The 20,545-nt window shown below is 42.7% G+C and overlaps 1 protein-coding gene across 5 annotated transcripts in view; it reads right to left on the bottom strand.

Moving 5' to 3' along the window:
- Positions 1-20,545, bottom strand: part of Gbf1 (golgi brefeldin A resistant guanine nucleotide exchange factor 1) — a 124,541-nt gene that overhangs the window by 5,121 nt on the left and 98,875 nt on the right. For 2 of the 5 annotated variants that reach the window (XM_077798960.1, XM_077798961.1), the window contains exons 8-31: positions 20,101-20,155; positions 19,296-19,394; positions 16,472-16,619; positions 15,901-16,124; positions 14,896-15,061; positions 14,268-14,479; positions 13,865-13,963; positions 13,116-13,310; positions 12,411-12,600; positions 11,651-11,791; positions 11,235-11,323; positions 9,327-9,529; positions 8,680-8,803; positions 8,285-8,410; positions 7,946-8,028; positions 6,808-7,044; positions 6,462-6,555; positions 5,654-5,830; positions 5,275-5,339; positions 5,067-5,190; positions 4,785-4,856; positions 4,540-4,634; positions 4,161-4,314; positions 149-374 (exon numbers count right to left, since the gene is read on the bottom strand). In XM_077798960.1, coding sequence (XP_077655086.1) covers positions 149-374; positions 4,161-4,314; positions 4,540-4,634; positions 4,785-4,856; positions 5,067-5,190; positions 5,275-5,339; positions 5,654-5,830; positions 6,462-6,555; positions 6,808-7,044; positions 7,946-8,028; positions 8,285-8,410; positions 8,680-8,803; positions 9,327-9,529; positions 11,235-11,323; positions 11,651-11,791; positions 12,411-12,600; positions 13,116-13,310; positions 13,865-13,963; positions 14,268-14,479; positions 14,896-15,061; positions 15,901-16,124; positions 16,472-16,619; positions 19,296-19,394; positions 20,101-20,155 — 3,398 coding nt within the window. The remainder of the gene's footprint in view (positions 1-148; positions 375-4,160; positions 4,315-4,539; positions 4,635-4,784; positions 4,857-5,066; positions 5,191-5,274; positions 5,340-5,653; positions 5,831-6,461; positions 6,556-6,807; positions 7,045-7,945; positions 8,029-8,284; positions 8,411-8,679; positions 8,804-9,326; positions 9,530-11,234; positions 11,324-11,650; positions 11,792-12,410; positions 12,601-13,115; positions 13,311-13,864; positions 13,964-14,267; positions 14,480-14,895; positions 15,062-15,900; positions 16,125-16,471; positions 16,620-19,295; positions 19,395-20,100; positions 20,156-20,545) is intronic. The other 3 variants (XM_077798963.1, XM_077798964.1, XM_077798962.1) reach the window with 2 other exon arrangements.

The raw sequence follows: 20,545 nt of genomic DNA, 5'->3' as shown, positions 1-20,545 counted from the left end.
TGGGCACTGGAAATTCTTGAAGCAGATGGCAGAAAGCCAGGCATGTTTGATTGGCTGAATGGCAATAACTTGTTTTGTTTTCCTATCCAAACTCCTGGGGCCACAGCTGTTTATCCATCAGGGAGTATTTCTGTGGGAGAAGGCTTACCAGCATCAGGTGCATCAGTACTGGCTGTGGCCTGCAGAGCTGCTGGAGGCTTCACCCCTGAGCCGATGCATTCGAGCAGTGTAAAGAGGGTGGCCCAGTCATCGCTGGAGTGGATGTTGGCTGCATTGGTCTTAAGAAGTTCATGGAGTCCGTATGCAACCTGGTGACTGACTCTGGATAGCACACTGGGCTTCATCAGTAGCAAGATGCGCAGGGAGAGCAGCACCTGGGATGAGGGTTAGGAGCATGAAATGGGGAGGGGGCACATTGCTTCCTGTTTAGTTTCATTCCCCATCAGCCTGTTTAGGCCAATGAGATTAGCTGGGACCCAACTTAAGGCACTGCTGCTGGTCTTGTCTTATTTGTATTTCCCTAGTTTTCTTGTATTCATACGTAAGTGTGTGTGCATCAAATTCTACATAATTTTGCCATCTGCACTGAGGATTGAACCCAGGGGCAATCCTGGGTTTGCCTGAACCATATCCACAACCCTTTTTGAGACGGGGTCTCACTAATAGCTTAGGCCCTTGCTAAGTTGCTGAGGCTGGTCTTGAACTCGCAGTCCTCCTATCTCAGCGCCAGGGAACCCACAGACCACCTGTATAGTTTTGTGTATCCACCACAAGTTAAGCTATACTGAATAGTTTCTATACCATGAGATCCCTCACGCAGTACTTTTATACGTCTCCTCTTTTTTCCTTCCTCATTCTTATCTCCTAGCAATCTGTATCCAACTTCTAAAATTCTTTAAGTCCAAAAGTTATATAAATGAAATTATATGGTATATAACTTTTTTTTTTTTTGTACTGGGGATTGAACACAGGAACACTTTACCACTGAGCTACATCCCCAGCCCTTTCTATTTTTTATTATAAGACAGAGTCTCACTAAGTTGCTGAGGTTGGCTTTGAAATTTCTATCCTCTTGCCTCGGCCTCCTGAATCTTTGGGATTACAGATGTGCGCCACATAGCTGGTTAGTATATAACCTTTTTTTTTTTTTTTAAGTTTCTTACATTATCATTTTATTAAAGATTCTTATAACTAAAAATCCATATATACATTTTCCTATGCTATAATTCAGTGTTGACTAAACCTACTACCAAATAAAAAAATTAACCCAGGCAATTTGGCACATTTAAGGAATACTTACAGTTCATAGAGACAAATTGTTTTCTTTTTTTTTTAATATTAATTTTTTTAGGTGTGGATGGACACAACACAATGCCTTTATTTTTATGTGGTGCTGAGGAGCGAACCCAGGTCCCGCCCATGCTAGGCAAGTGCTCTACCACTGAGCCACAATTCCAGCCCCAAATTGTTTTCTTAAGATAAACCCAAAAAGAAGGAAAATGTTATGAATGAATCAAACTCTGAGATGGAGCCTTAGATTACATACTTAGTATATAACCTTTTTAAAAAATATTTTTAGTTGTAGATGGACACAATATCTTTATTTTGTTTATTTAGTTTTATGTGGTGCTGAGTATCGAACCCGGGGCCTCCCACATGCTAAGTAAGTGCTCTACCACTGAGCTACAACCCCAGCCGCAGTATATAACCTTTTGAGCTGGGCTTTTCACTCAGTATAATTCTCTGGAGATTCTTCCAAGTTATTACATGCATTAGTCAACAGTCTGTTGTTTAAACTGCTTAACAGTATGCCACGCTATGTGTGTGTATAACAGTTTATTTACTGAAAATCACCTAGGCTGATTCCAGTTTTGGGGTAATAAAAATAAAACTTTCATGAACATTCATGTACATGTTTTTATGATAAAATAAGCTTCATTTTTCTGGGATAAATGCTCAAGAGTGCAATTGCTGGGTTGTATGGTAACTGCATTTTTCTTTCTTTTTTTTTTTTTTAGAACATCTGACAATTTAATCATATATTGTTTTGCACCATATTCATCTCAGGAGTGGTCTGTTGTTCTTTTTTAAATATTTTTTTAGTTATACATGGACACAATATCTCTATTTTGTTTATTTATTTTTATGTGGTATTGAGGATTGAATCCAGTGCCTCATATGTGTGAGACAAGCACTCTGCCACTAAGCCACAACCCCAGTCCCATATTTTTTTTTTTTAAAGAGAGAGTGAGAGTGAGAGAGAGAGAGAGAGAGAATTTTTAATATTTATTTTTTTTTTTAGTTCTCAGCGGACACAACATCTTTGTTGGTATGTGGTGCTGAGGATCGAACCCGGGCCGCACGCATGCCAGGCGAGCGGGCCACCGCTTGAGCCACATCCCCAGCCCCCCATATTTGGTTTTATAAGAAACTATCAACAGATTAGCTACACTATTTCACATCTCCACCAGCAATGTATGAATTATCCAGTTCCCCTGCATTCTTGCAAGCATTTGGTATTGTTACTTTTTTTTTTTTTTACTTCAACTGTTCTGATAAGTATGTAGTTATATCTTATTATGGTTTTAATTGCACTTCTTCAGTGAAATGACTGGTCCTATCTTTAGCCCATTTTCTGATTGGATTGTTTTGTCACTCTTATGTTTTGGATTTTATGTTTTAGAAGAGCTTTTTTTTTTTTTTTTAAAGATACACAATCTTTTTTTTTCCAATCATTTTATTTATTTATTTACTTAAAAATTTTTTAAAATTGTTGATGGACCTTTATTTTATTCATTTATTTATATGTGGTGTCGAGTATCAAACCCAGTGCCTCTCACACACTAGGAAAGTGACCTATCACTTAGAGTGGTGCTGAGGATCGAACATAGGTCCCGCCCATGCTAGGCGAGCGCTCTACCACTGAGGCTCTTCACACAGGCTCTCATAGGGCAAAAGTTTTTAATTTTTTTAAGTATTTTTTTTTTTTAGTTACACATGGACACAAATTCTTTGTTTATTTATTTTGATGTGATGCCGAGGATCGAACCCAATGTCTCACATGTGCAAGGCAAGTGCTCTGCCACTGAGCCACAACCCCAGCAAGTTTTTAATATTGATGAAGTTCAATTACCAGTTTTTCCTCTTATGGATTGTGCTTCTAGTGTCAAGTATAAAATCTCTCTAGTGTAGATCCTAAAGATTTTCTCTTATGTTTTAAAAGCTTTTATAGTTTTACATGATGCATTTAAGTCTATGATCTATTTTAGTTAACTTTTCTGCAAAGTATGAGGTTGGGTTTATTTGTTTTTTTCCCCCTCCCATGGATTTCAATCCCTCCCTTCAGTATCCTTCCTCCACTGAATTGTTACACCTTGGTAAGAAAATCAGTTGAACATATTTGTCTGTTTCTGGGTTTTCTATTCTGTTCCATTGATCGGTGTTTCTATTCCTCCACCATATTACACATTCTTGACTATCATAGCCATAGAATAAATTCATAGTATCAGATAAGAATGATTCCTTTCATTTTATTCTTTGCCTAAATAGCTCTTCTAGGGCCTTTCCATCTAAATTTTAGATAAGCTTGTCTATATCTACAAAAAACCCTGCTGGAATTTTAATAGGAGCTGCAGTATGTTGAATCTTCTAATCCATGAACATGGTATGGCCTCTTCATTTATTTAGGTCTTCTTTGATTAGCATTTTGTAATTTACATGATACAAATCCTATACATATTTTATTAGGTATACATCTAAGTATTTCACATTATTTAGAGCACTTATAAAAGGTATTACATTTTAAATTTCAGCTTTTATTATGTTCCTGTGGAAATATAATTAATTTTTGTGTATTACTAAACTCACAAATTAGTTCTATGCTTTTTTTTGTAGTTCAGCCAAGAGATCTCAGGAAGGTCAGAAAACCAGATATAGGGCTCAAAATGCTACAAAGCAGCAGCAGTCCAACTCTGCAAAGACTCAGAAGAGCCTACAGAGGTACAGGGCATTAGCTTCATGCCAAAGGCCGTTCCAGGCTCACTTCTAATACTACTTGTTAGATTGCACCAGCCTTTTAATTAGTACACTCTGTCTTAGGTCGTGACACTGTGGCTTCCGTCCCTTGCATAACTACTCACCCTCCCGAATGTATTATTTACCTGCCCACTGATCTCTTCTCTCCGTAACAGCCGAATGGCCAGGCGCAGCAACCCAACCACTGCCCGCTCCACAAGGAAGCAGAAATCTTGGGCCTGGACACAGAGGTGGTATAGATGGTCTCTAACAGTCTGCCAAACACAGCCTACTCGGTCCCTACAGAGAACATAAGGAATGAGGATCATCTCAGTTGGAGGGGCCACTGGACAATAAGTTTCATAGGCCTTTCATGGCTCATTGGTCCCATATCCTAAGCAGACAGCTGTAGTGAGCAAACTTCCCCCCTACTGTTTATTGTCCCCAGAGCCCACCAAGCAAGATGGCTTCTATCCCATGAGCCAAGGGTCTGCCTAAAGACTTCCCTCACCTGCTTTCCCCTACCTGTTCTCTAACACAATCCTTAGCAGCATCTCTAGACAGAAAGCAGCATCTTCTTCATCATATGTCTCTTCATCTGGTGTCACTGAGACCAGAGCCTGGAGAGGAACAGCAGTAGGAAAGAAGGCATGGAGGAGAGAAGGCAGCCACTGGCTCTCTCCCAACAGAAACTAAAGCACACACCACTGACCTGTCACCCCTCCCAGACCCAGAAAGTTCTTCTATCTCTTTCCTTTTTTCATCCTTACCTTCATGAGCTCCTGCAGTGATTCTAGCTGGAGAAACTTGCTTTCTGTGATCATCTTTTCTGGGTCACATTGCTAGAGGGAATGCAAGAGAGAGCGAGGTCTGTGACAAAGGGCTGAAGGAAAGAAAATGTCTCCAAGAGACAGGAAGACAGGGTAGAATCACACTGGTCTCTAAAGAGAACATAAGGGACCCTGAATGTTTCTATTCTTCCATTCACAGGACCACATCTGTCCAGGAGGGAAGAGTCTAGGCTTTCTCACAAGGGACAGGCAGGAAGGTACCTTGATACAGTCTAAGGCAACTCTCTTGGCTTCTTGGTTCTCAGTGGATGGGCCCCGCATGCTTGACTGCTCAGGACCACTCAATGTCAGCCAGCTCACGAAGCTCAGTACTGTTGACTCTCCTCTATAGGAGAAGGGGTACATGTCCTGGTAAGTCCCAAGTTCTGATCCTCCCTCTGTAAGTCCTCAACCTCTGGTCTGCTCTTACCGGTTTGATGGCGTCTCCTCCCTCTGTAAAGAGATCTTGCCATTGGGATCCACAAAATCTTCTACCTGGGAAAGCAGGTCAAGAATAATTTCTTTCCATATGGTCTTTACATTTCTTGCTCTCCAAGTAAAGTTCTCTAGCTTTCTTCCTGTAGCCCTCTGCCCCTACACTATTGTACCCTTCCAAGTGGTGACTGGCAATGGCTTCCACCAGTCTTCCTTTATTGCTACCCCCAAGATCTGTGTTATTACATTTGAGGTGTTCCTAAGGAGCTTTGGCAGGTATCAGGGCCAATGCTACCCTCAACCAGTTTGATATACATGAACAATATAGAATGCTGAGGCTCTTTGTTGTTGTTGACTAGTCTACCAAGAATTACCTCCACCATAGCCTTGGGTAACAGTTGGGCTCGAAAGAGCTGCAGCATGGCCTCCATGATATTCTTCCATCCCTCCCGCAGGATATCACCATGACGATGGGCCAAATGGAATACTGTCTTGGCAGCAATATGAGCTTTAGGGTTGCTTCCAAATACACTGGGCAGGTTCTCAATAGACTGAAAAAGAGGATGAGAAGAGGCGTAGGGCCTGGCTAATGTCTCAAAAGGAGGTTCTCTTAGGCCTGTGGTTCTTAAGGTCCTTCTGCTTCCATCCCCTATAATCCAGGTGGTAATGGCTAACCTGGAATCACTTTTGCATCTCCACTTCCATCCTATTACATGAGGTAACACTATTATTTTTTTTAAATATTTTTTCCCTTAGTTTGTTGATAGATCTTTTATTTATTTATATATGGTGCTGAGAATCGAACCCAGTGCCTCACACACGCAAGGCAAGTGTGCTACCACTGAGCCACTGTCCCAGTCTGAAGTAACACTATTCTTTTTTTTTTTAAAGAGAGAGAATTTTTTAATATTTATTTTTTAGTTTTTCAGTGGTCACAACATTTTTATTTTATTTTATATGTGGTGCTGAGGATTGAACCCAGCGCCCCACGCATGCCAGGTGAGTGCGCTACCGCTTGAGCCACATCCCCAGCCCATCACTATTCTTATTCCAGAATAAGCAAAACAGAAATGGTCTCAATTCTGATGTAGTTGAGGGATGGGTGCAAATAAGCAAAAAAGATAGTCCCATAGCTTAAAGGTCCTCCTTGAAAATCCAAGTACAGTCTCTGCCCCTACTCACCTCATTGCTGAGAGCTGTAAATTTGCAGAGGGAGATGATGAGATTGTCAAACACATCACTGAGGCCATAGTGGGCGGAGATCATGGCACATTTCCTGTAATGTCACCCCCATCCCAGAAACAGAGTCATTGGAAGAGTAGGCAGCCCCTCCCCAATCAGTCCCAGAAAAAACTTTTCACTTGAGTCTGTTTAAGACTCAGTTTTCCTAAGCCTCAGCCTGACTCCATAAACCCAGGAGGAACCTCATTCTAAAGAAAGTAAGAGCAGGAGTCAAAGGGGCATGGAGGCTACCATGTTTGTTTGGAGAGGTAGGAGGAGGTGAAGACAAAGGCCAAAGCTGGGTTACCTGAAGCCTGAGATGGCTTTCTGGATGATTGTCTCTTCCAGGCTTTTGTCAAAGACATAAGAGAGAGCAGCAATAGTGGGGCCCCAGGTCATAGTGAAGAGGTCAAGGTCGTAGCTACCAGGAGGCACTCTTAGGAATATGCCCTCTGGGGTGGCACCTCGATGAAGCAGTACATTCCACACATAGTTCTCTCTAACTAAGCCAGTCTGCTCCTCTGGCATCACAATTTCCTCATTCCTGTCAGGAGATAAGGGAAGGAGTAGTAAGGGCATTTCTGTGAACCCGACTTGTTCTAAACTAGGACAAGGGTCTGTCTTTAAGTGGGGCATTCAGCTCTGTATAAGATCTCATATTCTTTCTGTGAGAGGATAAATGATTCTCTCTACTTTTCTGATTTACAGTAAAGAACTAATTTTCCTAGAGACTCTAATCTCTGACCCAAGCATCACCCTCCAGTGCCCATCTCGAATTCTCTACTTATCAGAGAATGAATGTACCTTGTGAGCTAAATGGGAAAATCCAACTGCATTAGGTTTAGGAAATGGGGCTATGATATCCCACTTAAGAGGGGCAGTTTGAGCTGGGGATGTAGCTCAGTGGTAGAGCACATGTTTAACTTGTATGAGGCCCTGAATATGAACCTTAGCACTGCATTCAAAACAAAGATTTGCGATGCTGAGGTAGGAGGATTGTAAATTCAAGGCCAGCCTGAGCAATTAAGTGAGATTCTTTCTCAAAATAAAACAACAAAAACAAAAAAAGTGCTGGGGATGTAGCTCAGTGGTAAAGTGGCCCACAGTATAATTCCCAGTACCAAAGGAAACAAATAAATAATACATTGAAAAGGATGGGGATGTAGATCAGAGGTAAAACACCCCTGAGTTCAATCCCTAGTAGTGAAAAAAAGGGGTGGGGCGGGGGGGCAGAGGAACAGTTTGAACCCTTGCTTAGAGTACTATAGTCCCAATGTTGTTTAGTCTTCTTCAAGAAGTAAATGAGTTATCAGAGAGTTGGACTGCCCAGCTCAAATCCCAGGACATATGAGTCACTACAGTCTGATACCATTCTAAAAAAATGGGAAAGGAAGCAATGTGTTTTCCTTAACAGAGATACTACCCTAGTCTACATATATACTCACTTGATGGCATGGTACATGTCCTCCAGGATGTCTTGCTCAAAGTCCTTGCCTCCATTCACACCTTTTAGGTTTTTGCGAAACTCCTAGAGATAGGCCAGTAAGCTTTTCCCCACTTGAACAAGTGCTGAAGCCCCACCCAAGGAACTCCTGGGTCTGTGATAAATAGGACTTAGGAAATTTTAAGTGAAAGAACCCACCTCCCCACCCAGTTTCTCTTCTTGATTGGCCAGCCTTCCCTGATTCTCATGGATAGAACCCTATCCACCATGCTCACTGGAAATTACATGTCCTTCCTGTTATATCCAAAGCTGTGACAGATCTTCTATTTCCTGACCTTACCTCCAGGGTCATGGGTGCATTCTGTTTGCGAACATTGTGGTTATGCTGGTCTGTGTTAAGCATGATGACAGAATAGGCCAGGGCAAAGCAGGCATCGCTATTGGCAAACGGGGAGCCATTACAATTCTGAAAAAGCAAAGACCCAGCTTGTGTCAATTCCCTTCTCTGGCCCATTAAACCTTCACTACTAACCCACTGGTCAGTTCTGGTACCACCCAGAAAGTGGCCAACCTCTTGCCAACTCCTTAATAGAAACTGGTCTTTCCATGGAAAGCTCACTGATGTTACTCTCAGCCATCACAGAAGATAGGAGCTGGGATATTTTTAGTTGGGGGCCAGAGAAGCCAGCAAACTGATCTGGGATCCAGGGCTTAACCCTTGTCACTAAGACTCACCCTCCAATGCTCTGTGAATGCTTCTAGCAACCTATGAATGACTGGTGCCTCCCCAGGCAAACGGAAGGCTTCTAGATAGAGGCGGAGAGCTTCATCAAGTCGCAGACCTTGAAAACTGAAGGTGCTATAGGGAAAGGAAGCAGAATGAAGAGCCTGGACATATGGAAACTGCACACACTGGGCTCTCTATTAGCCACATTTCTCCTAATTTCCTCTTACTGGAACAGAGGAGGCTAAGGGATCTGGCAAAGGGCAGATCCTGGTCATACCTAACAAAACCCCTAACTTTAGCATTTGTCACATCAACAGACTTGCCTAGAAACCTGTGCCCCTGGAACCCTGCTCCATCCCTTTGTAATGCTCTCCATGCAGAATGAAGGGGTTTCCAGAAATATCTCATTAGAGACCCTTTTTGGCCCAATAAATATAAATGGGAAGAGTATGTGACCTAGTCACCAGCAGGAACTAAGACTGCTTTGAGGGAGATGCCCTGTTCCCCAAGACTGAACACCAAACTACATTTCTCATTTCTTTCTTTCTCTGTTTTTGTGGAGCTTGGGATGGAACCCAGGACCCAGGGTATGCTAGGTGAGTATTCAACCACTGAGCTACACCCCTGGTCTTCACATTTCTTATAGTTTCCTCACCTCACAAAACTCTCCAATAGGTCAATGTTTTTGCGGTCACTCACAAACTCTCCTATCATTTTCTTGTCCAGCCGAGGGTTCTCTCGGAGCCACTGGGCTACCTCTGTGTTGTCTATTGGGATGGTGAGGAGACCTTTCTCCTGAAGAAACTGGATCCCTTTCTTTGGTTTTTGGTTGAACTGCTCTGTTCCAGTGATTAGCAGCTGGAGGAGAAATAGTACAAATGTCAGGAGCTGTTCTGCCCTTAAATCAGACAAGGTCAGACCACAACCCATAGCTGGCCATCTAATGGGCTCCTAGGACATGGTTATTTGTGACTACAACTAAGAGTGGGTCAAACTGGCCCTACCTTTCTCCCCTATTTTCTTCCCCTACCCCATCCTCTTGTTTCATTAAAAGTGGCTAAAAAGGGGGCTGGGATGTAGCTCAGTGGCAAAGCGTCTGTCTTGCAAAGCCCTGGGTTTGACCCCCAGTTCCAAAAAAGACAAAAAAAAAAAAAAAAAAAAAAAAAAAAAAGAACCCCACCAAAAAAATAAATAAATAAGATTAAAAAAAAAAGTGGCTAAAAAGGCTGGGGTTGTGGCTCAGAGGTAGAGTAATCGCCTTGCATGGGGAAGGCACTGGGTTCGATCATCAGCACCATTTAAAAATAAAGGTATTGTGTCCATCTACAGCTAAAAATATATATATTAAAAAAAAGTGTCTTAAGAACCAGGCTTCGTGGTTAACGCCTGTAATACAGTGACGGGGAAGGAGGATCACAGTTTGAGGCCAGTCTCAAATTTAGTGAGGCCCAAAGCAATTTAGTGAGACCCTGTCTCAAAAATAAAAAGGGCTGAAAATGTGGCTTAGTGGTAACACCCCTGTGTTAAATCCCTGGTATGCCCCCCCCCCCAAAAAAAAAAAAAGTGGACGAGGAGCTCCTTGTCACTCCTTTTCTAAGTGCTCAAGATGCACAGGACAGCCTCCTCCATTTTGGGAATCAGGGGGAAAGCAAAGACTATAGAGAATTCTTCAGGGTTTTTTTGTGTTTTGTTTATTGTAGTACTGGGGACTGAACTCAGGCACTTGATAGAGGTAGAGGTGGCACTGAGCAATGTCCTCAGAGCCCCCTTTTTAAATTTTTTATTTTGGGGCAAGGTCTCACTAAGTTGCAGAGATCTCTCTAAGTTGAACTCATCTCAGCCTCCTGAATCACTGGGATTACAGGTGTGTGCCAATACATCTGGCTTCTCTTTAGTTTTATACCCATCTGCGGCATCTATTGACAGACAGCATCTTATTTATTGCTTGGCTTAGATTCCCTTCTTTCTTTGGTTGCTTATTTCTTAAAGCCCTGGGTTTGAAGGTCAAGGTGGACTAACTGTGATGATGACTCTGCTCCCTATGTTCCTAGTCATAGCCCTATAATCAAGGGCACACACAAGCAGAAGTCATTTAGGCTGGCAATAAGAGAAAGAAAGGGTTAAATAAAAGGTTTACTTTGTGTTAAGAAAACCAAAAGCAAAAACAGTTATTTGAACTTTACTAAAGCACCAGAATAAATATCAATTCCTTTTATTGCCAATCGTTACACTAGAGCTAGAAATGACCAATAACCTTTGGTGACCCACATGACACCAGCTCCCAGGACTCCTGTCATCACTACCAGTAACATTTGGCTGGAATAGCATTTGCCCAGGCAAACAATAGCACTGCTCAACTACATGGCTTAGGAGTAAGGGAAGGAATTCAAAGGAGACTAGGAGATTGCTTAAGTCCCAAAATACCTAAAGACCACCTTAGGAAGCTGTACAATGAGCAGCTGGGATCTCCCTCATCCTCAACCTCTGGGACTAAAACCCTATAAAGGATATCCAGATAGAGATGGGTAAGGCTGAACACTGGGGAATATATGTATGAACATACCTTCTTTTTGTTTTTAATTTCAATTAGTTCCCGTGGATCTGGTAGGAGACAGGAAAATCGAGGTGGCTTCTGCGTAAACTTTTTGTCAGCTAAAAATGAGAGAAGAAAGGAAAAAAACTGATAAGAGAATAATAACTTTTGGAAGTTTTGGAAGGTCTTTTGGAAGGTCTCTGCTAAAAGAAGGAACCTCAGAAATTTTTTTCGTTTTCACCAGAAATACCCCTAGAAATCCTACCTTCTGGGGCTCCAAATATTTTCTTTCTCTTGAGTTTGAAGCCATAGCAAGTCACAGCAAAATACAGCAAGTTTCCAAGGCTCACTCTAACACTGCCCTAGGCCATTCTGCCCCTCTCTCTTTGTTCCCCACCACAACTTCCAGTGGGAGGGGATTAGGGTCATGGACACTCAATACTCACCCCCAGAGTCACCAGTTTCTTCCAAATCACTGCATCCCTGCTTCCCATGTTCCGCCAACAGCTGCCCTCCACTCAGCGGATGTAGGCCTGGGACATCTGGAGCCATGCATATGGCTTTCCCATCAATGGTTGCTCTCTCAGCTTGTAAGAGAAAAAATATATATATATGAAGACTTAAGGGTGGGAAGCCAATCAGGGCTGCAGGAGAGGTGGAGTTCCAAGCTAAGATGATCTGTATGCTCCTATACAAGGTGCAAGCACTGATAGGACAAATTCAAGCCAAAGTAAGCAGTCATTGATCCATGTTGGCCAAGAATTAGATTCTTTAATTTAACAAAGACAGTACCCAGTCATTTCCCCTGATGTTCAACCTCCTCAGTCTCAAGGAGGAGATGGAGAAGGTTAGAGTGCAGGGAGGTACTGAGGATGGGAAAGAGCAAGGCCTGGAGCTTTTAAGGAGAGAAATCCTATATGTTTTAATCTCTGTCCTCTTCTCATGCCAAAAGGAAATTATAATCCTATAAAAACACCAAAGTGGGGAGGAGGAGAAAGGAAGAAGTTCATGAGTCTTGCTAACTTGTCTACTTGGCCTGTGACTCAAATCAGCAAACCCTAGAAACACAGAAATGGGTGTACTCCAGGAGAAGTGATATAATAACAGGAGCAAGGACTCAGTCAATAGAGAAGGGATAAGCACAGAATCCCTAATACCATAACAAACACAAAGAGAGCCAGAGAGATAGAGAGAAATGTCTCTCACTATTGTTAGCTTCTCTGGTGCCATCTATTGCCTCTTGGCTGGGTCTGGCTGTTTCTTTCTTCTCCTGCTGGGTGAGATTGTTGAGGACTTTGGCCTGGCAGTGGGCCTCAGTGCTGTCAATCACTGTCAATAGAGCATCAAGAGACAGCAGATGTGTTGTATAGAGCTGACCAGATACAGGGAAGGCATTCTGGAAAGTAAATATAGATTCATTATACTTGAGGTCAGAAAAATACTTCACACTTTATTATTTCCCCCCAAGTTCCGAAACTTCTGATTTTTTCACTGCTACTTAGAAGATGACTTTATTTGGGCTGGGGTTATGGCTCAGTGGTAGAGTGCTTGCCTAGCATGTGTGAGGCATAAATAAAGTTATGTCCATCTACAATTAAAAAAATACTTTTTAAAAAACATTTATTTTTTTAGAAGTACTTGGACACAATACCTTTACTTTATTTAATTATTTTTATGTGGTGCTGAGGATGGAACTCAGGGCCTTGCATCTGCTAGATGATGCTCTACTACTGAGCCATAATCCCAGCCCTAATAAAAAAAAAAAAAAAAGAAAATGCCTTTATTCTTCCAGTTTCCCATCTCTGAAGTGCTCCCATCCCTATAGGTAGTATATTCACTACCACCAGAATTTCCTTGATGAAACATTCAGTAATATAGACCAGTCTAGAGACCAGCAATAGTGTTCAGCACCTTGGACAGCAGCTTAGTGAGGTCCTCAAAGAGGTTGGAACAATAGTAGTCACAATCATAGTTGATATAGAGCTCAGTGACAAAACTGGGGATGCGCCAGAGCTGCACAGTAGCCTCCAGTGCCATCTCCTTCATCTCATAAGGCATCTTGGGGTTTTCCACAGTGATGATCTCCATGAGCTTTTTGATGTACATCTGGCAACAACCATTTGAGTGGAGAAAGGATTCAAGATAAGAACAGAAAATTGGACAGAAACATCAAGCAGAAGCCCAGTCAGGAGGTACGTATTAAGAGACACCTAAGGTATCCTATTCCCAAATACATCTCCTTCTGGTTTCCATGTTGGGGTATAAGGCCTGTTTTTCTTCCACATGCCTAATCCCAAAGAAGTTGTCTATTGCCCTTTTTTGTATTCTCTGTGTGAGTCCGACCTGGCCCTATTTAGAATTCTCTTTTGCAATTTAGGGGCAGTGCTGGCTTGACTTGCAAGAGGAGGTCCCATTCATGGTGAGACTGATTACCTTACCTGCCAGTCCACATATCTGGGTTTTCCCATTTTATGTCAGCCAGCTTTCGCTGGTTCCTTTGAAGTTTTCCATAACAGAGGCCAGTGAATGAACCAAACCATGGAGGCTAAAATCATCCTCCTACATCTATATCACATACTGCAGCCTGACACAGCTGGCCCCCACTGAAGATGTCATACATCTCCCTGCTTTATTTTTTCTTCCAAGATTAAGAAACTTACCTCCATTTGGAACTTGAGGTGCTCCCGCATGCTCTCAAATAATAGGAAGCATACTCGTAGAGAAGCTGCATACAGGTTCAGCCGTTCTACGTTGAGTAGCTGGAGATAGAGGAGGGTAAGGAGGGTAAATCATGAGGTTTCTGAAATTGACCATGGCTCAACCAGAAGAGAGGCAGGAAAGCAAACTGGGTGAAGTTGCCATTGAGGTGCTGTGCTCTAAATACATCTAGTCTTTCCTGTATTGCTCAGAATATTTGGAGAATTATTAGAACCCTTTAACTATGACTACTGACCAAATGGGAGAGGTGCTTTCTTGGGACCTACTCTCTACATGGTCAGCCAAATCTCCTTGTGCTTTTGCGACATTCTGAAAAACATCCAGGGCCCAGTAATCTGGTCTTACCTGGAATAAATGGCGGCACATCTCATCCTTGATGAGGCTCAAGAGGGTCTGGCACTGGGCTATAGGGGCTGACTCAAGGGCCACTGTCAGCAAGTGAAGTCCCATGTGGATCATAACCTCTGAGTTATGGCGGTCGTGCGGATTGGTGAGGGAGATAAGGAAGCGAAAGAGCTCTCGGATGCAGGGAAGACCATAGGGAACCAAAGCTGTGCCTGGGAAGGTAAGTAGAAACAACTAGCCTGCAGCTTCAACCTAGCTTGCCCTGCATTATACAAGGCAATATCAGGTAAGTGATTCTCTTCAAGGATAAGGACACCTGCTCCCTGACACCCAAGCCCAGGAATAAGACTAGTATCATTTAATGGAGGTAATCAGAATGAAAGATCAATTCTTCCTTTCTGGAAGGCTTTCTCTCTCACTTCCTATCATCCACCAATCTTCCTCTCTGTGTAACTTAGGGAAGGGCTCCATCCATGCCAACAGTTCTATGGCTTGAATCCATTTCCTGCATAGAAAATGGCCTAGAACTAGGGCCAGCAGTATCTTGATCCAAACTGGTCTAGGTTCAGGCAGCTTAGCAGGTAGGATGGGAGAGGTAGATGAAGAGAACCTGCCAGAGAGTACCCACCTTCTTTCTGAGAAGACTGTGTAAAGCGCACACCTCGGGGATTGACGTAATCCATGTCATGGATGGAGGCAGAGTCAGAATGGTCAGTAGGGGATGTGCACTCCTCTAACACTTCAGGAATGGATTCCACTGATGCTGATTGGGCCTTTTCCACCTGGGTCCCTTCCTGATATGATCAATAGCAAGCAAATTCAGGAAGAGGGATGAATGAGGCAAGAGTAACCTGAAACTTACTCTCCTGAAGAACCTGTTCTTAAAGTTAATCTCTGGTGGACTGGAGGGCCAGGGCCAGCTCAGTGGTTTATGAATCAATACAAGATGGCTCAAGGCAGAAGGACTATGATGAAAGACTTGGAAAATGTCTCTGAGACACCATTGACCTCCTATGACAAGCTAGGAGTGTAAAGGCTCTTCTAGGCTTAGAATTTGGAAAACTACCTTCTAGAAAAAGTTATGGCCAGGGGTCGGAGTGCCACATAGCTCAGTGGTAGAGCACTTGCCCAGCATGTGTGAGGCACTGGGTTCAATCTTCAATACCACAAATCAATCAGTCAATCAATCAATCAATGTATTGTGTCCATCTACAACTAAAAAAAAAAAAAAAGTTACGGCCAGATGGCCAGCTCCCTCCTTTTGGCCAGGAACTACCTGTATGTATAACTTGATAAAAACCTATTAGCTTTCTTTCATAGTGAGTCGTGATGTAGGTCTTCTGGGCAGCATGACTACTTTTGGGAAATGGAAAACCGCCACCCCAACCTTCTTTTGAGCCAAGATCTGCATACAGAATCAAAAGGATCAAGCCAATTCCCACAGTGGAAGATTGGAGAGGGGCCTTTAAAAATCAAAGCAGGGATGGGATTGTGGCTCAGTGGTAGAGTGCTTGCCTAGTATGCATGAGGCACTGGGTTCGATCCTTAGCACCACATAAATAAAAGATATTGTGTTCACCTAAAACTAAAATAAATAAATAAATCAAAATCAAAATCAAAACCAAAGCAATACCTGGGAGTCAGGCTGTTCAGGAACCCCTAGCTCATTGCTCCCAGGCTCTGCAGCTGTGCTATACCCTGGAGAGCCAGGTTGCTCCAGGTCAGTGAGGTCCTCTTTGGAGGTAGTCTGGGAGGAGAATTCCAGGCCACTGTCTGTAGAGGGACTGACCACTGCTGAGGCAGTTTCTGAACTTGCAGAGGAGATGGGTGTGGGCACCTCAATGAAGGGCATGCCACCTGCCAAGAAAAGTAAGTGAAGCTTGAAAGAGAGTGACTGCATAGCAATACATACCCTCCATGGTACTGGGGCTCTGCATATTTATCTCATATTTATCTCTAAGTACAAGACAATGTACTTGTCTCTACAGCAGAGTTCCTCTGAAAGGAAAGCAACTATAAGACATTGGAAGGTTGCTCAATGGTCACAGTCTGATTTAACCCAGAGTTTCCCTTTTTGCTACCAGCAAAAAGATCCAAGCTCTTCAGTTGGTTTGTCTTTCATTTCAAAATCCCCGAGAGAGGGGGAAAAAAAAAAAAAAAAAAAAAAGATTTTCTTCTACCTGGAAGTAGTCCAGAACACTCACCAGTGAGGTTTGAGGATAAGGTGGTTCCAGTAGGGGCAGGCAGCTCTGTACCTGGTGTGACTTTGGTCATATGACGTGGCGGCCGGGGGGATCTCTTCTGTTTCTTCCATTTGGATGAATCACTCATGCCTCCTGCTCTCATTTTCAGCTGGAAATATCACACTTCATTAGGACTTAAATTAAGAGTATTCAAACTAAGACTCTATCCCTAGAAATCTCTCTTCATTTAGTCTTTCTGGCCTCTAGAAAACAGCCTATAACCCCACATTTGTGCTGGAGTTAAGAATCTAGATCATGAGTTTATGTTCCTGTTCCTCTAACATGGCTTTTACATTTGCCATTTCAGGGTGGCATAGCAGCCTATGTGTGGAAAGTAACATTCTACTTCGGGGCAGGAAATTGACAGGGCCAGTTGTCACACTTATTATCACTTGCTTCCCTAGGTCCTGGGTGTTACATAAAGCAGGCTATCTGACAATGCATGACTACAGACAATTCATGACTCTCTTGCAAGAAGGGTAAGGGCAGGTTTCTTTTGCCATTCGCCTCAGATCTATAGGCTTATGGACTCCTGGGCTTTCTTCCTCAACTACTCTACAAAACAGCCACCTATTCCTAGTTCTTATCTTCTATGAGAGGCTACTCTTTCCTGTCCAGACTTGCAGCTTTCTTATTGCTCTATAGATTGGACCTAGACCAAAAACATATCTTTTACTCTCTGGAATTTCCACATCAAATAGGTCAAAGACGGGATGGGATTGTGGCTCAGAGGTAGAGTGCTCGCCTAGCATGTGCAAGGTCCTGGGTTCCATTCTCAGCACCACATACAAATAAATAAATAAAATAAAGGTATAAAAAATTATATTAAAAATTTATACTAAAAAAAATTGGTCAAAGACTAATTTCCTTAGAGTTAGGAAAGGAGTGGCATTCCAGGTTATTTGTGGCGTTAAGGATATAGGGTCATATTATGCTGCTACCTTGCTCTCTGCTGCTCCCAATTTTGGTAGCAATGGGATCTCCTGACCTTTTAATTGTTGGTCTTTCTATACGCAATTTTAAGAAAATTGTTTAATCCCTTCTGATATCTGGGGATAGGCTCCCTTCTTCAAGCTCCCCAAAACTCCTAGAGCTTGGGTAATCTTTGATCTCTTGCTTAGGAATCACATAATTCTTCTTTCCCTACCCAAAACTCCTTTCAATAAAGGAGACAGGCGCAAAAGCTGAGCCTTTCCCCCAGCTCTTAATAACAGCAGCAGCCTCACATTAGATTTACACTCATGGTCACTGCATCTCCAAAATACCTGCAGTCATATGCCTAAAAATGAGCTTCAAGTGTTCTGAGCTCTATAACTAAACAGGAAACAGAAGGATGCTCTTTCCAGGAATCACTGGAGCTCAGCCAGATCAAGGTATGATAAAAATGTTAAGGGAGAACAGTGAGCCAAACAAGTTGAAGAAAAAGAAGCTCAAGAGATCAATGAGGAAAAACAAGGACCTCCTGGCTTTACTGGTATTTGTCGCTGAGCTTAAAAAGTTCTAATAACTATATTCACTTTTATGAAATAGCTCTTCTCTCCAGGAGGTTCCCACATTTCTGTTCTATTTCCACTAAGAATGACTATCATCACTGATATTCCCTCCATATTAGGATCATTCTTTGTTTCCCGCTATCATCTGCAAAGGTAGTTCCAACCTGGTCATTTTAGTGAGTGTTCTTGACCTGCTAGCTAGAGTAGTTGTGAAAAGGCTGTCTGTTCTCACAAATGCCTCAACTCTTTAAAAGTATAGTGGTGTTATCTGTCATTGGTGCAGGGTAGGCAGTAGGCGTTCATGGAACTCTACCCTACTTTATCTGTACAAAACTGTATTAAAAAGGCCAGCAAAATCTTTATGAAAAAAGAGCAGTTTCTAGGTTAATAATCATGGCAGCATGCTGGGTAGCCACCAAAGAGACCTACAACTTAAGACTATGCAAGCACACAAAGGAAACTTGAGACAATGCATTCAAAAAGGACACAGGCCTATATACTACCTAGGTAGGGAGAAAAACAGACAAACACACACAGAGAGTTATTTTTATCTTCAATAACTGAGATGTCACCATCCACACCTTTGGCATGCATATTTTTGTGGTAGATAGCCCCTACCCATCTTTCTCCCTCTTCCTCCTAGGGCAATGATATGGGGGCTTGGATAATTTTTAGCCATAAGCTCCCATGCATCTTGACTTTGAAGAGACAAAGGGCATCTTTATAGATCCCAAGGTATTCCTAATGTTCTGGGCTATCCTGGCACCAGATTTGTTTTTTATTAATCTACAGATATAAATCTCAGTTTAATCCCTTTAATTGAAACCAAGAAATAAAAAGTGCCCCACTAGATGGACTATCTTTTCCCTCCAAACCCAGTTCAGGTATCCCAATTGACTTGGGGAACTGTTGTTTAATCTCTTTATGCCAGTTGTGAGACAGGGAAAGGGTAGAAGAGGAAAGGGTCTTGCTTGGAGGCCCTGTAGTTCCCCTATAAAGGGTGTACCTTCAGCCTCCCCACAAGATGATAGTAGGACCCAGCCTCTATAGATTCATTATATGAAATTCAAGGGTTCCTTCTGCCTCCAGGCAATCAAGAGGCCCCAGGAGAATTCCCAACACTGCAAAGCTACAAACACATGCAACTCTTCCAAAGCCAAGCTGTGTTACCAAGGAAGGGTAAGTTGTGCTCTACACAATAGAAATGGGACCCAGGTGTTACATATAAAAATAAACATTTAAATAAATAAATAAATAAATAAAGGGGAAAGGAGAGGGAGAGGGAGAGAGACCTTGAGGTTCTTAAAGAGTAGTACCCTCTCTAACTGGTTCAGGGCTTTGGTCTGCTCCCCACTACTTAGCTCCAGTTTGTTGAGGAGACATGGAGAAATCTGTGAAAGACAGGCAAACGCACGATTTAAACAGAGTGAAATAAACTCAGACACAGGCCAACAGGGCACAGGGCAGGAATGGGAATGGATGGCAGGGGACAGGGGAAGGTCAGGTGCATGCACTGAACAGCCAACAGTTATCTCCATGGGTAGAGCCTTTTAGGGCTACAAGCAGAATCCTCATCAGAGGCCTGTGAAGTCCATGGCTTTAGTTCAAGATAGAAAGAGGCCATCCTTCTGACCATCATTCTTGTAGCAGTTTGAGAATCCTTTGATTTGGAGTTTGACTTGATTTATCTCTTCAACAGAGACTATATAGCAGGCATGTGGCCTGTCTAATCCAGTATTAGGGTAGGATTTGGGGTACAGCTTCTCTAGGATACCTACCTGCTGTCAAGGATGAGCCCTGAGGGGATGGCTGGACTTTTACCTTTGTCAACATACATTTTTTAGCCAGTCTGATGGACTTACTCTATTTCCATAAAGGACTGGCTCACCAGTTTATGTGGTGGATCAACAAAGGCCAGAAAGAAAAAGTTTGGGAAGGAGTAGCATCTGGGAGAGAATAGATTTCTCAATAAAGGACAGCAGATTCCAAGCAGAACTGTCTAGGCAAAAGCATGTCTTTGCTAAGCAAGGGCCACAGCACTGAAGTTGGGAGATTAAGGTTTGGATGAGGGATAGCATATCAGCTTGCAGATCCTACCTTCTTCATGTTGGTCCCCACATAACTCTTGGGTTCTTCTTTAAACTGAGGTAACCTACAAGATAGAGAATCCCATGGACTATTATTGCCAACTACAGCCAAAGGTGCTCTGTATCAGAGCATCCCTGTCTTTTAGTAAAATCTAGTTAGAGAAGCAGGCTAATTTCACTCTTGAGAGTTTTATCAAAGAGCCAAAGGAATTGGGGGATATATGACTTGGACAAAGAAGGTAGTCACTAGAGCAAGGTGACTAAGTGCCCTCAGAGTGGGGAGCCTCTTTTCATCTTTGGAAAGTATTGCTGAAAGCAAAGAGATGGGGAGAGGACAAACTATCAAAATCCCAGGAGACTAGGCATACAGCAAGAAGTAAAAAGCCGGTTCAAGTTTTGAAACCAGTAAATTTGAGCCTAAGGAGTAAGAAACTCCTTGTATCATGGTCCGGGGT

Source organism: Urocitellus parryii, chromosome 5 (genome assembly GCF_045843805.1).
Source record: "Urocitellus parryii isolate mUroPar1 chromosome 5, mUroPar1.hap1, whole genome shotgun sequence".
Classification (NCBI taxonomy): Eukaryota; Metazoa; Chordata; class Mammalia; order Rodentia; family Sciuridae; genus Urocitellus; species Urocitellus parryii.
This window is presented reverse-complemented; position numbering and strand designations above follow the sequence as displayed.